Source organism: Drosophila novamexicana, unplaced genomic scaffold (assembly GCF_003285875.2).
Source record: "Drosophila novamexicana strain 15010-1031.04,08,12 unplaced genomic scaffold, DnovRS2.1 tig00002081-arrow-arrow-pilon, whole genome shotgun sequence".
In the NCBI taxonomy this organism is placed as follows: domain Eukaryota; kingdom Metazoa; phylum Arthropoda; class Insecta; order Diptera; family Drosophilidae; genus Drosophila; species Drosophila novamexicana.
Window position 1 is genome coordinate 2,501 of NW_020824936.1, and position 14,573 is coordinate 17,073.

The 14,573-nt window shown below is 41.9% G+C and overlaps 1 protein-coding gene and 1 non-coding gene across 2 annotated transcripts in view; one reads left to right on the top strand and one right to left on the bottom strand.

Annotated features, from left to right (window-relative positions):
- Window positions 1-846: 846 nt before the first annotated feature.
- On the bottom strand, window positions 847-926 carry Trnal-uag. The gene has a single exon. It is a non-coding gene; the product is annotated as a tRNA-Leu (tRNA).
- Window positions 927-6,409: 5,483 nt separating this feature from the next.
- The window catches only part of LOC115768912 (homeobox protein aristaless), a 56,226-nt gene continuing 48,062 nt past the window's right edge, over window positions 6,410-14,573 (top strand). The window contains exons 1-2 of the mRNA XM_030713641.1: window positions 6,410-6,481; window positions 6,812-7,070. Of these exons, the coding sequence (XP_030569501.1) occupies window positions 6,410-6,481; window positions 6,812-7,070 (331 nt within the window). The remainder of the gene's footprint in view (window positions 6,482-6,811; window positions 7,071-14,573) is intronic.

The window sequence follows — 14,573 nt, forward strand, 5'->3', positions numbered from 1 at the left end:
TTCGGTGTACCAAAGATATCCTTACTTACTTGTTATTTCAATACTCTGTTCAGCGAGTGAAATAGGGCACATTGGTTAATGGCATTGTTTGTGCTGCTCTCCTTCCATATGTCAGTTCAGTTCGATTTGTTAACTTAAAAGTCGACTTTTCGATTTGGTTTTGAGCCCGATGCCACCACCCTCCCCCCCCCCCCCCCTCCCCCCTGCGTAATATCCCCTCCCCCTTCAATCAAGCAACACACAGATTCGGAATTAGTTGAGAATAATAATGTTAATTGAGAAACTATGAAAAGTTTTTAATTAGCTTTGGCTGAAACAAGGCTTAGCCGAGACACAAACCAGCCGCAAAATTAGCCATAAACTGCACAGTGGCGCCATCTCTGCGCATCACACGTTTGCCAAAAAGGAAAAAAAAGGAGAAGGAAAGAAAAGAACTATATGAATTTTCTTTGAAATTTGCAAATTTAAAGCAAATCTTATGAAATACGCTCGCAGAAAAGAAAACAGGCGCCCGACTAACAGATACCCTACAGACAGCTGTATAGGTTAAGAATGGGAATCGTTTAATTCCGGCTGTGAAAATTGTTTGGCAACTATGTTTTTATGGCTTTTGAGCGGAAATATTCAATACCCTAAGCAAAATCGACAGGCTTTTGTTTAAGCGAATCTATATACCAAACCTTATAACTAAAGCTCATGCAGTCTGCGAGTTCGATGGGATCAGTGCCAGGGGAAACTGCCTGGACGGAGGGAAGGGAGTCGGCTTTGAGGACTACACGATGAAACGTAAAGGAATGTCGAGTGTCGATCGAAAATACTTGTAAAATAAATATAATCTTTCTTACATGACAGCGGTGGGATTCGAACCCACGCCCTTTCGGACTGGTGCCTAAAACCAGCGCCTTAGACCACTCGGCCACGCTGCCAGCTAACCTTCAGGCTACTTTAACTTACATCTATACTAACTAATGCTCCATTTTCGTACATCTTAGATTTTGGAGAAAGCTTCATTTTACTGCAAAGTCTTTCAATTACTTGAATTATAAATTATTCTTTCAATTATTAGTTTATTCAACTTTTGTAGCTCCGCCATTTCTCTGTTTCGCACTCTTTAAACTGGAATTCGTTCACCTTTACCTTTACCATTTTTTTCATTTTCTCACGTTGCGAACAACAAATCGCACAATTATATAATTGATGAATCAAATCTCAATTTAATTGTTGACGAGCATCAATTAATGGCTAATACAAAATGTCCTCAGTTGCTTATTTATTCTTTTTTAACTATTATCTATTTATTAACGGTTGGTGAAATTTGTATACCCTGCTTTCCATTGGGGCATATTGGTTTATGAACTTATCTTGATCCAAAAGACTTGTACATTTTTTTATATAACATTCTATGTGAGCACTGAACTTTTGAACCAGTTCCCAGACTAGTTCCCAGACTAGTTCATATACTAGTTAATATACTGATTCGTATACTAGCTAACATACTATTTCGGATACTAGTTCCTGTTCTGGTGCCTATATTGGTTCGTATATTGGCTCGTAAAGTAGTGCGTTTACTGGTTCGTATTCCGGTTCATATACTGGTTCGTATACAGGTTCCTATACTGGTGCCAATACTGGTTTTTATACTGGTTGCTTTACTTGTTCATATGCTGGTTCGTATGCTAGTTCGTACGCTAGGTCGTATACTGGTTCCCATACTGGTTCCTATACTAGTTCCTATACTGGTTCCTATACTGGTTGCTTTACTGGTTCTTATACTGGGTCCTAAACTGGTTGCTTTACTGGTTCATATGCTGGTTCGTATGCTAGATTGCATGCTAGATCGTATCATGGTTCCCATACTGGTTCCTATACTGGTTCCTATACTGGTTCCTATACTAGTTCCTATACTGATTCGTATACTGGTTCCTATGCTAGTTCGTATTCTCATTCTTATACTGCTTCGGATACTGGTTCATTGACTGGTTCATTTACTGGTTCGTATCAGTTGCCTAACTAACTTTTAAGCATACACTTGGTCAATCCTTATATAACCCAGCTTAGCTCATTTTTACACTCTGCCCCCATTGAAACGGGCATATTGGATTTGTGGAAATGTATAAAACAGGCCTTTTTATAGCAAGAGAAGCGAAATTAAATATGTCTGTCTGTCTTTGTCTGTCCTTGTCTGCAATTCTTAAGCCCTGAAAAAATCAGATGAATCGGACTGTAAGAACCGAAGTTATGCAAAAATGGATTCTCCAGACTAATTAGTAGAGTTAAGAAGAAGCACAGCATTTGCTCCAGTCGCTACAGGGTATCTAAATAGGTCGAATGTGCCCGACTAATGGTCTTTAGCCACTTGTGAACCACTTTGGAACCGGTTCACAGGCACAGTTTAACTGTGCAATAAAAACTCAAAAGGGTATCTCAGCTCGAACAGTGTCCACGCATTATTTGATTGATTTCTCAATTATCTTGTTTTCGCTTATGCTCGATTATTATTATTATTATTATTATAATTATGTATTATTATTGAGCTGCCATTGTGCGGCAATTGGGCTTTCAACTAATCACTAGACAGCAACAATGCCAACAATTGTGTGACAATAATATTGTCTGTCTCTTCTGCATGTTGTTGTTGTTGTTGTTGTTGTTGTTGTTGTTGTTGTTGTTGTTGTTGTGCTTTTTTGATGGCCAACAGCAAAATGGCCGGCAGCTGAGTTTGAAGATCCGAGAGATGCGTTCATTATATGCTCAAATGTCCAAAAGCGAAACAACTTAATTACACAACAATGGAAACAACAACAGCAAGTCTAGCGTGCATGACTGGTAGATACCCTGTAATGCGTATAGAGCATATGTGCAGCCGTTTCTCGTATAACAACATACCAATTTGCAAATGTCTAGCTCCTAAAGTTCCCGAGATAAACGCATTACAAGCCGACGGATCGTGGCCTGAACTATCCAGATACATGAATAGTATATATATATACATATATATGTATATAGATGTATACTGAAAGTTATTTGTGCGTTACATACACGTGCATCAGCAGCATTATACCCGCTCTGTATGTACAGTTACAGGGTATAACAACATTTGAACAATGGCATTTTGGCAAGTTTTACAACGGCTCTTCAGGTTTTTTTATGACAGCTCTTTTTTGAAGCAATTGCCCAAAAACAAAATAGAAACAATAAATGAATAAATAAATAAATCTAACTGAACTTTAATTGTTCATAATTAAGTTTTGTCGTTTCGTGCATTGAACAAAGCCGTATAAATAAAGACTCGACACATCATTGACAGACGCAACAATTGTATTATTATTTTTTATTTTTTGTTTTGTTTCGAGTTCGAAACTCGAAACTCCAACTCAAAGTCGAACTGCTGCTGCTGCTGCTTCTTCTTCTTCATCTTCTTCTTCTTCTTTGCGTGTTTTTGGGCAACTTTCGCACTCGAAACGGACCACTTGAGCTCTAAAGCGTTAATTGAGTCATTTGTCGGCCAGCAACATTAACTGTCAAGCCGAGGCACCCTGTGCTTGCGTGGCACCCTGTGCAAATGCACAAATGTCGACTGCAATCGACTGCACAATACCCTAGAACTTACCCACTGCAACTGTCGAGCGGACAGACGGCTCTCAAACTGTGTTGCCCAAGGCTGTCAAACTGTCAAGGTGCGCGTATGGGCGTATGGGCGTGTAGCTCACACACAGTATACCCCATTGGCGCTGTGTGAACAGGGTATACAAAGAAAGAAGATTTCAGGTATGTTCGTGAGAATCGCACGTCAAAATATTTGCAAAACAAAGCTGCAAGTTGAAGGACAAACAGGGAAGGACATGGAAACACACACACACACACACACACACACACACACACACACACACACACACACACACACACACACACACACAGACACACACACACACGCACACACACGACTGTAGCCAAATGGTCGCCAGCTGAAAGTTGTTTATGCCTAATATGAAAACTATGCCAGCGTATCAGGTTACCAGGTAGCATCCATTATCATCATCATCATCATCATCTTTATCATCATCATGGCCTTGCTCATTATAAATAGCTTAGAGGAAATTCAATATACATATTTCGTATTTTGACAGGCCTCGAATTGTATTTTGTATATTTCTTATTGGCATTGTCCCGTCCGCTCCCCGCCCTTCTAATTGCAAAGTTAATTAACAATAAGCATTTGAAGAAGCACAAGCGCGAATGAAATTCGCATTAAAAATGCTCACAGCATGAATCATGCACGTTTCCCATTCCACATTCCATCCTTCCATACTTCCAGGCCAGGATCGCGCGCACAACCTGCGCAGCAAAATATCAAATTACTCCACGTCGCATTCTCAAGCTACGCAGTTGCGCGGCCTCGATCGCTCGCTCTCCCACGGCCAGCTATTTGATTCTAGGCGCTCGCTCTCTCTCTCTCTCTCTCGCTCGCTAAGCGTCGCCAGACTGCGTGGCCGCTGCCGTAGACAAAGAGACGGCGGCGACGCGAAGTTGTCGTAAATGCACACACAACTAAGATTGTTATTGTTGTTGTTGTTATTGGAGCTTTGGCATTTCGATTGTTTAACAGACTTGCGGCGAAAAAGCTCGCGCGTGGGGGCTACCGTTGCGGCTTCTAAAGACGCATTTGATGGGCGTGAGAAAAGAGCGCTTTGAGGCGAATAACAAAAGCACCGTTGCAAATTGTAGTTTGCCTTGCTTGTTGTTGCTGTTGTTGTGTTTGTGTTTCGAGATCAGCGCTGGCAACTTGTCGCTGCATTTGCTGTTCGCCGCAGTCGCAGCTATTGCAAGCGGCGCCGTTGTAAACAGTTAATTTTGGCCATTTTAATGGCAAAAGTTCGGCAACATTTTAATTAGACGGCTTTTTTAGTGTGCGCCCCACAAACAAGAACGAACGAACGAACCAACGAATAACAACAACAACAACAACAACAACAACTGCTGCTCGTAGTTTTTACAACTCCTGCTAGTCTCGACTCGGTTTTTTTTTGGCTATAAATTGGCGTCCTTCATTGAACAAGCCGAATGCTGCCGCTGCGCTGCCGCTGTCGTTGCCGTAGATCCCACCCCATAAACGGACGCAGCAGCGTTAGCGGCAGCGGGCGGTCAGCACCACAAACAATACAAAATGGGCACCACACACACACCAGCAAAGGGGCACCAATACATGCGCAGCTCTGCGCACGCACACAATGAAAACTGTTCGAAAGACTGGAAGATTTCCAGGCCAACTGGAAGTAATGCGTGTGTTGAAGCGGCACAGCTAGCCAAACGCTGGTGTACAGCAGCTGTGCTGCTCGCACGCACGGCATGCTGCTGCGCACATGCGCCATATTGAGCTCGCACGCTGTGCAGGGGAAATTGTCGCTTCGACGGGCTCGCTGCATGGCATTGGGTGTGCGAGCGGCACAGCTAGCTGTGCGGCAGTCGACTGACGCCGCCCCTGATGCTGGTGTTGATTTACCGTTGCGTGCCAGCGACGCCGACAGCGCAGCAGCGTCGCAGCAACGACAGTGGCGACAACGTTGACAACGTCGCTGCCAAGGACCAAGTCAGGCAACAAAATCCCGTTGCCGTTGCCTTTGCCTTTGCCTTTGCCGTTGCCGTTGCCGTTGCCGTTGCCGTTGCCGTTGCCCGTGCACGTTGCATGCCACCGTTGGATGGGCCGCCGTTCTCGCGCACACAGCACACTTTTTAGCCAGGTCCCAACCACCAACGCTGGAGCAGGCATCGACGTAGTCGGCGACGACGACGACGACGACGACGACGACGACGACGACGACGACGACGGCGACGGCGACGACGATGGCGACGACAAAACTCCTGCTGCACATTAAGCCAGGCAACAGTTTAACGTGGAAATTATTGCGAATTTGTTGTGTGTTTTTGCGACAGGCGACAGGCGACAAAAATAAAATTAAAAAAAATAACACGCGTGACAAACGCGAGCGAGCTTCCAACAACAATCCAAGCAATCATTTTTTTAGTGTTAAGTGCAGTTATTCTCGATAGTTATTGTTGCCGGCCTACAGATAGCAGCACACACACTCACACACACACACACGAGCAGCCGGCATATTAGCTCAGAGCGAGAGAGGAAGAGAGAGAGCGCGCCAAAGAGAGCGCGCGTGGTCAAGCTTTCACAAACGTTTAATTAAAAGCGAACATAACAAAAGCAACAACAACAACAACAACAACAGTTAAGTAATTTGCAGGCCAGCTCAAAGCAGAAACAAAAATAACAGTTGAAAGCGTTTGCATTTTCGAACTCGAATTCGCAAAAGTTTCAAATAACTAATTAGACGCGACAGAGATAGAGAGAGGCGGAAAGAGAGAGCGGGCGAGAGAGAGAGAGAGAGAGGGAGCGCGCGCGATGCCGCAGCGTTCGCCATTTGCCATACAAGAGCTGCTCGGCCTGGCCGTTGCGGCGGCAGCAACAACAACAACAACAGCAACATGTGACACAAAACCAACAATGATAACAACAACAGCAGCAGCGGCAACAACATGCGAAACAGCAACCGATCTAACAACAGCCGCAACAACAACGGCAACAAACAATGCGCGCGAAACGCCAACGCCGCCAAAGACAACAACAACAACAGCAGAGGCAGAGGCAGCGGCAGCGGCAGTGAACACGACGCACTACAACAACAGTGCAGCAACAACAATAACAGCAGCTGGCGGCTTGGCAACATTGGAGCAGCAACAACATTTTAGGGATCACCAACAACAACAACAGCAACAACAACAGCAACAACAACAACAACAACAGTTGACAATGGCCGCCGCCTCGCGCATGGCCTATTTTAATGCACACGCTGCGGTGGCCGCTGCATTTATGCCACATCAGCTGGCCGCTGCAGTGCATCATCATCATCATCATCATCCGCATCCGCATTCGCATCCGCATCCGCACCACCATTCGCACCATCCACACGCAGCGCATACGCATCATACGCAACAGCAGCCGCCGCCGCCGTCGTCGTCAGCAATGCCAATGCCACCGCACCACCCGCTGCTGCATGCGCAGGGTAAGCCATTAGACACCCCCCCCCCCCCCTACCCCACCAACAGATCAACCAAAAACCCAGCCAAATAGCAGCCAGTACTGTTACAGTTACTGTTACAGTTACAGTTACAGTTCGAGTAATCGGCAACTGGTTTTGTCACCTGCACCACGCGCACAGTCACGCACACACACACACACACACTCGCAATAGACGGACAAAGCGACGAGCCGCTTAGTTTGCATAAAAAAGAAATTAATCAACAAGCTATCGACGAGCCCTACAGACACACACACACACGCACGCACACACAGTCACAGTCACAGTCTTCGGCTCAAGCTGCAGCTTTGCAGCCACTCCACCTCCACTCCACCCGCACCCTCACCTCTCCACTCAAGTTGAGCTGCTAATTGCAATGGCAATTGCTTATATGTGAGTGCCTGTCTGTCTATGTATGTGTGCGTGTGTGTGTGAGTGTGCAAAAGGGAAGCGACAAACACAGCCACAGTGGGGCAATGAATTAACGTATATGCAAATATAAATTATGGCGGATTAACAAAAGCAAATAAATATCTTATGACGATTTCTACAAGCGGGAGACATAGCATATTGTTTAATGGTCTTATTATGAAAATAAATAGAAAGTTATAAACTTAACATGTGTTCCACTCAATATGTGTATGTCATATCATTTTGTTTTATAGTTGGACAAACTTAGCGAATATTCACAGTGCATAAAGGAGATTTCGAAGCATAGACAAAAGCAAAAACAAAAGCGAAAAAATGCGTCAATTAAATAAATATAATTAAACTGTCTTGGAATAATTCGTTGTAAGTTCCACAAATAGTTAAAAGAAAAAAAAAAAACAAAATCCTTAATGTTATAAATAGTAGCAGATGTTCGCCCAGGAGCAGAGCTGTACATTAGTACAGCTTTAATCTAAGCACATATTTTACATTTACTTATGTTACATAAAAATGTTAAATTCATTTGTGTTCGACTTACCATTAAAAAAAATAAGCACTTGATACGGTTGAAAATTCAAATTCCATTCATTTGGCACTTTGCCTCACTGTAAATCGCGACTTTGTCTGCGGATCAGCAGCAAAAGAAACGACGAAACGCGGGAGAGGCAGTGAGAGCTTAAGTCGAGCAAGTGGCAATATCACCGCAGCGAGACGGGCAGCAACAACAACAACAACAACAGCAGCAGCAACTGAAGCTCGCACAACGATTGACTCTCCCACACACACACACACACACAGAGAGAGAGAGACTCATTGGCATATACACACGCACATACACATGCACGCTGGCAGATAATCTGGCTGCTTGAAGTGCCAACTGTTATTGTTGTTGTGGTTGATGCTGTTGTTATTGTTATTATTATTTTAATTAGCGTTAAAATGTCATCGTCATCACTCAGCATGTTGTTGTTAGTGTTTCACTGTGCCAAATTGAAGCTTTGCTTGCCACTCACTCGCCCTGCACTCGCCCGCACTCCTTTCCGCACACTGAACGTGCACAATACCGCACGCACTCTCGCACTCGCACTGTTCCACTCTCCCACTCTTCCACTCTCCCACTCTCCTGCTCTTCTGCTCTTTACATTGCGCTCTCGCTCGCAAAGTTCAAATCGAGTTTTGTGTGTTAGAAACTTCCGGACGATATTTCATTCGCATTGCTTGCTTTCTCTTTTCTTACTGCATATTGTTGTTCTTATTATTTGCTTCGTTTATTAATTGTGCATGCATGTACATGTACATGTGTGCGTGTGTGTGTGTGCGCGTGTGCTTGTGTATTTATTTATCGCATATTTTGTGTGCTTTGTGCCGTGCTCGCGTAATTTGTTTAATAAATGTGAGAAAGAACTTTTGGCGCAGCTTTTGCTGATGTTGGTAACTGTTATTGTTGGCGCTTTTTTATTCGCGTCATCTTATTTAATTTTGCATATTGTTGCTGCTGCTACGTTCTGTTTTGCCGCTTCTTTGTGTGCGTGCCTGTGTGTGTGTGTGTGTGTATGTGTGCGTTGTTTGTCTCGCTGATTTTTTACACTTTTGTTGATTTTTCCCATTTGCCCCTTTCGTCAATTAAAGTCGCGTCAAGTTTGAGGCCAAAAGCCCAAACGGATTTCCTGCCGTATAGCCACCCAGTGGCGCCCCACCCCCCTCCCACCACACACACTCCCCCGCGACAAACGGTCACACTCAGTCGGGCCATTAAGTGCCTTTGATCTTTTACACAATGTGCGAGCGGACAAATCGGAAAGCTGTTACCACCATATACATACACATGTGTAATGTGTACGCATGCATATGTACACATGCATGTGTATGTGCATATCTATATTTGTATACTATATGCATCTAACTGTGTATGTGTGCATAGATAAGTGTTTCTTTTTTGTCATTTAATTGACAATTTTCACTTTGGTTCGTGTCGCTTTGTTGTGACAGTCGTTTTGATGTGTTTGCACACACACACACACACACACACACACACACTTTGATATTGCAAATTGAAAGCGAGAAGCTTTTTAACTTTGAAGCGCCATCTGTTGGGCATTGGCGGGGTCACGTCCCTGCATACTTTCTTGGCAAATTACGTTTTGCCTCAAATTAACAATTTCCATAGTTTTGAGGCGCTTGCGAAATGTGACAAAAAAAAAAAATAAAAAACAATTCGGAAATATTTAAAAAAAAATGTCAAATTAGAGAGACCAAATTCCAAGGTTTATATACCCTGTTTTTGTGCAAATGTAAGCAACAAGCGGAGGCAAGCTTCTATATAAGGTGTATATATCTTTCCGTTCGATTGATTATAGAGACGACAAAAGCGAGAGTCTTGAAATATGTATTTCCCCTTACTATAAGTGTAAAGAGTTTCTCATTTTCTCCTCAAATTTTCATAATATTGTAAACATTTCACTCTTCCCATTCCCCTACATAAAGATCGGACTATAAGTACCGAAGTTATGCAAGAATTTATTTTACATACTATGGGGTACTAACTATTGGACAACATATCGCTAGAGATAAGTTTTACAGAACTATTCATAGAAAAGCACAAGGTTATGAATGCAGAAATGAGGTTTTTATAATATTGGGGGATAGCTTTCCCAAGTGTGTATCTCTAACTGTTATAATCCTCGAGATATGCTTAAAGCATATTCAATATCGATATCTAACGATGCGTGTTATTATCGAAGACATAGAAGAAAAGTTCCATTTAATTTATGACTTTAACCAAAAGTTTAAAACATATTTGAATTTTGTAATCAGATTTAGAATAATAAGTATAATAATTATCTAGAGAACTGCTGCTAATTGCTGCATGTCAGCGACTGAGTGAGGCAAGTCAGGTCACAAGTTGCGAGTGCCCTTTGATATTTGAGACAGTTTGCTAATAGCCTCTGCCTCCTGGCTACTCCCCTTCCCCGCCCATCGTTCTGCTGGCCCAGTTTGTTTGGCTGTTAGAAATATTCTTAATTGTGCGCGTCGGCAATGTGTGCGGTCTCTATATAGACGCGAGAGCCGACTTCCTTCACTATATAGACACCAGACCAGACCTCGGGCAGACAACTTGCTTTGACTTTGCTTTGATTTTGAGTTGACGTAAATTAAAAAAACAAGGCAAATATGTAATAAGTGAGTATGGCTGACACCGACGGCGCAATACCCTGTTTGCAGTGTAATTTGCCAATTGATTTGGTTTAAAGTCGGCTTTGTTTATTTCTTAGGTGACTCTAAGACTGTAACTAATGAGCTGTGACTGTCAAACGGTGACTTTAGAATATGCCTAGAGGCTAGTCACCGTGTTATATAGTCAGACATAGTCATTGCTGTAAGTCAATAAACTCTTCTTCACTTTGCGTACAGGGTATAAAAAGTGTAACGGCAATAGGAAACCAGAACGAAAGGCCATCTTCAGCGCGCCGAAGATAAACTACACTTGCAAAGACATTCTCAGGCAGGAATATTTAATATCCGCCCAATTATTTCTAAAGAAGCCAAATGATATAGTCAACCGATTTGATACGCATTTGAAATGTAGCAAATATACGTCCGATGTGAATACAAGTAAGCAGCATGGCAAAAGTCGTATCTGGAAAACAACAAAATATTTCGTAGAGGCATGTTAATTTTGATCGAACCGTCGCATGGCATCAGCTATATAATATAGACGTACGATCTGGCCGACTGACATTCTTAAGAACGGACTTATGCAAGCTTTCCCAACTATTGCTTTAAGACTGGGCGAATATATATATACATACATACGAATGTGTTACACACTTCATGATCAAATTGTAATACCCTCTAAAAAGGGGCATACAACACGCGCGTCCACACACACACACACACACACACGAATTTCGTCGCCCTTCGCTGAGGCGTTCGAGCTGTGCGCGACTGCGGCCCAACTTTAGCCTCAACCACCACGGCGCCCCCAACCCCTCGGTCCAGTCAAGTGCCCCAAACGGCGCCCGCCCGCCCCCTGGCGCTTGCCCTTGCCTCAGCCGCCGCCGCCGCCGCTGCATGCCACTTGTGTGCATTGTCTGAGGTGTGAACATTTTTATGACGACGTTGCCAACACGAGTGCAATTGCTGCTGCTGTTGCTGCTGTTGTTGTTGCTGCTGCTGCACTTTAGAAGGCGACCTCGAACGCTCTGCCCCGCCCCGCCCGGCCCCGCGCTGCCCCGATCGGCAACCCACTCAACCTGCGCCGCTTTGATTTTTGTGAATTTCTTTTTTTTTGCAAATTTAAAAGTCAATTAAAGCAACTTGACAAACGCAACTGAGTGGCACTCAAGGGGTTAATTTGCTGTGTGTGTGTGAGTGTGTGAGTTGGCCACTATGTGTGTGTGTGTATGGTACCAAAGTTTGGCGCGCATTCAACGGAATTAGCCGCAATTAAATTTAATGCACAAAATTCACAATAATTTCAAATCTGACTAATTATAATTATAATAATAGTAGTTGAGCCAGCGAGTGAGCCCGTCTGTGGGTGTGTGTGAGTATATATGCTATATAAATAGCATATAATCATATGCTAGATTTTGTGCCGCGTCACATGCCAATCAGTGGCGGAATCGTGCCCAAAAGCACAGCTAACAGATACAGATACAAATAATGTACAATTACAGATACAGATACAGATACAGATACAGATACAGATACAGATACAGATACAGATACAGATACAGATACAGATACAGATACAGATACAGATACAGATACAGATACAGATACAGAGATACAGATACAGATACAGATACAGATACAGATACAGATACAGATACAGATACAGATACAGATACAGATACAGATACAGATACAGATACAGATACAGATACAGATACAGATACAGATACAGATACAGATACAGATACAGATACAGAGATACAGATACAGATACAGATACAGATACAGATACAGATACAGATACAGATACAGATCAGATCAGATACAGATACAGATACAGATACAGATACAGATACAGATACAAGATACAGATACAGATAACAGATACAGATCAGATACAGATACAGATACAGATACAGATACAGATACAGATACATACAGATACAGATACAGATACAGATACGATACAGATAAGATACAGATACAGATACAGATACAGATACAGATACATAGATACAGATACAGATACAGATACGATACAGATACATACAGATACAGATACAGATACAGATACAGATACAGATACAGATACAGATACAGATACAGATACAGATACAGATACAGATACAGATACAGATACAGATACAGATACAGATACAGATACAGATACAGATACAGATACAGATACAGATACAGATACAGATACAGATACAGATACAGATACAGATACAGATACAGATACAGATACAGATACAGATACAGATACAGATACAGATACAGATACAGATACAGATACAGATACAGATACAGATACAGATACAGATACAGATACAGATACAGATACAGATACAGATACAGATACAGATACAGATACAGATACAGATACAGATACAGATACAGATACAGATACAGATACAGATACAGATACAGATACAGATACAGATACAGATACAGATACAGATACAGATACAGATACAGATACAGATACAGATACAGATACAGATACAGATACAGATACAGATACAGATACAGATACAGATACAGATACAGATACAGATACAGATACAGATACAGATACAGATACAGATACAGATACAGATACAGATACAGATACAGATACAGATACAGATACAGATACAGATACAGATACAGATACAGATACAGATACAGATACAGATACAGATACAGATACAGATACAGATACAGATACAGATACAGATACAGATACAGATACAGATACAGATACAGATACAGATAAGATACAGATACAGATACAGATACAGATACAGATACAGATACAGATACAGATACAGATACAGATACAGATACAGATACAGATACAGATACAGATACAGATACAGATACAGATACAGATACAGATACAGATACAGATACAGATACAGATACAGATACAGATACAGAACAGATACAGATACAGATACAGATACAGATACAGATACAGATACAGATACAGATACAGATACAGATACAGATACAGATACAGATACAGATACAGATACAGATACAGATACAGATACAGATACAGATACAGATACAGATACAGATACAGATACAGATACAGATACAGATACAGATACAGATACAGATACAGATACAGATACAGATACAGATACAGATACAGATACAGATACAGATACAGATACAGATACAGATACAGATACAGATACAGATACAGATACAGATACAGATACAGATACAGATACAGATACAGATACAGTATCAGATACAGATACAGATACAGATACAGATACAGATACAGATACAGATACAGATACAGATACATATACAGATACAGATACAGATACAGATACAGATACAGATACAGATACAGATACAGATACATATCAGATACAGATACAGATACAGATATAGAGATACAGATACAGATACAGATACAGATACAGATACAGATACAGATACAGATACAGATACAGATACAGATCAGATACAGATACAGATTCAGATACAGATACAGATACAGATACAGATACAGATACAGATACAGATACAGATACAGATACAGATACAGATACAGATACAGATACAGATACAGATACAGATACAGATACATATACAGATACAGATACAGATACAGATACAGATACAGATACAGATACCGATACAGATACAGATACAGATACAGATACAGATACAGATACAAATACAGATACAGATACAGATACAGATACAGATACAGATACAGGTACAGATACAGATACAGATACATCTGCAGACAGCTCGAGCTTGACGCTGCGCTAATTTTATAGCGCAAATAAACACGATTTGCCACTTGAGCCTCATTGTGAAGCTCTTTTATTTGGCTGTTTCGCTTCTTCAGCGGCTCGATTTGAATCGTCGTGA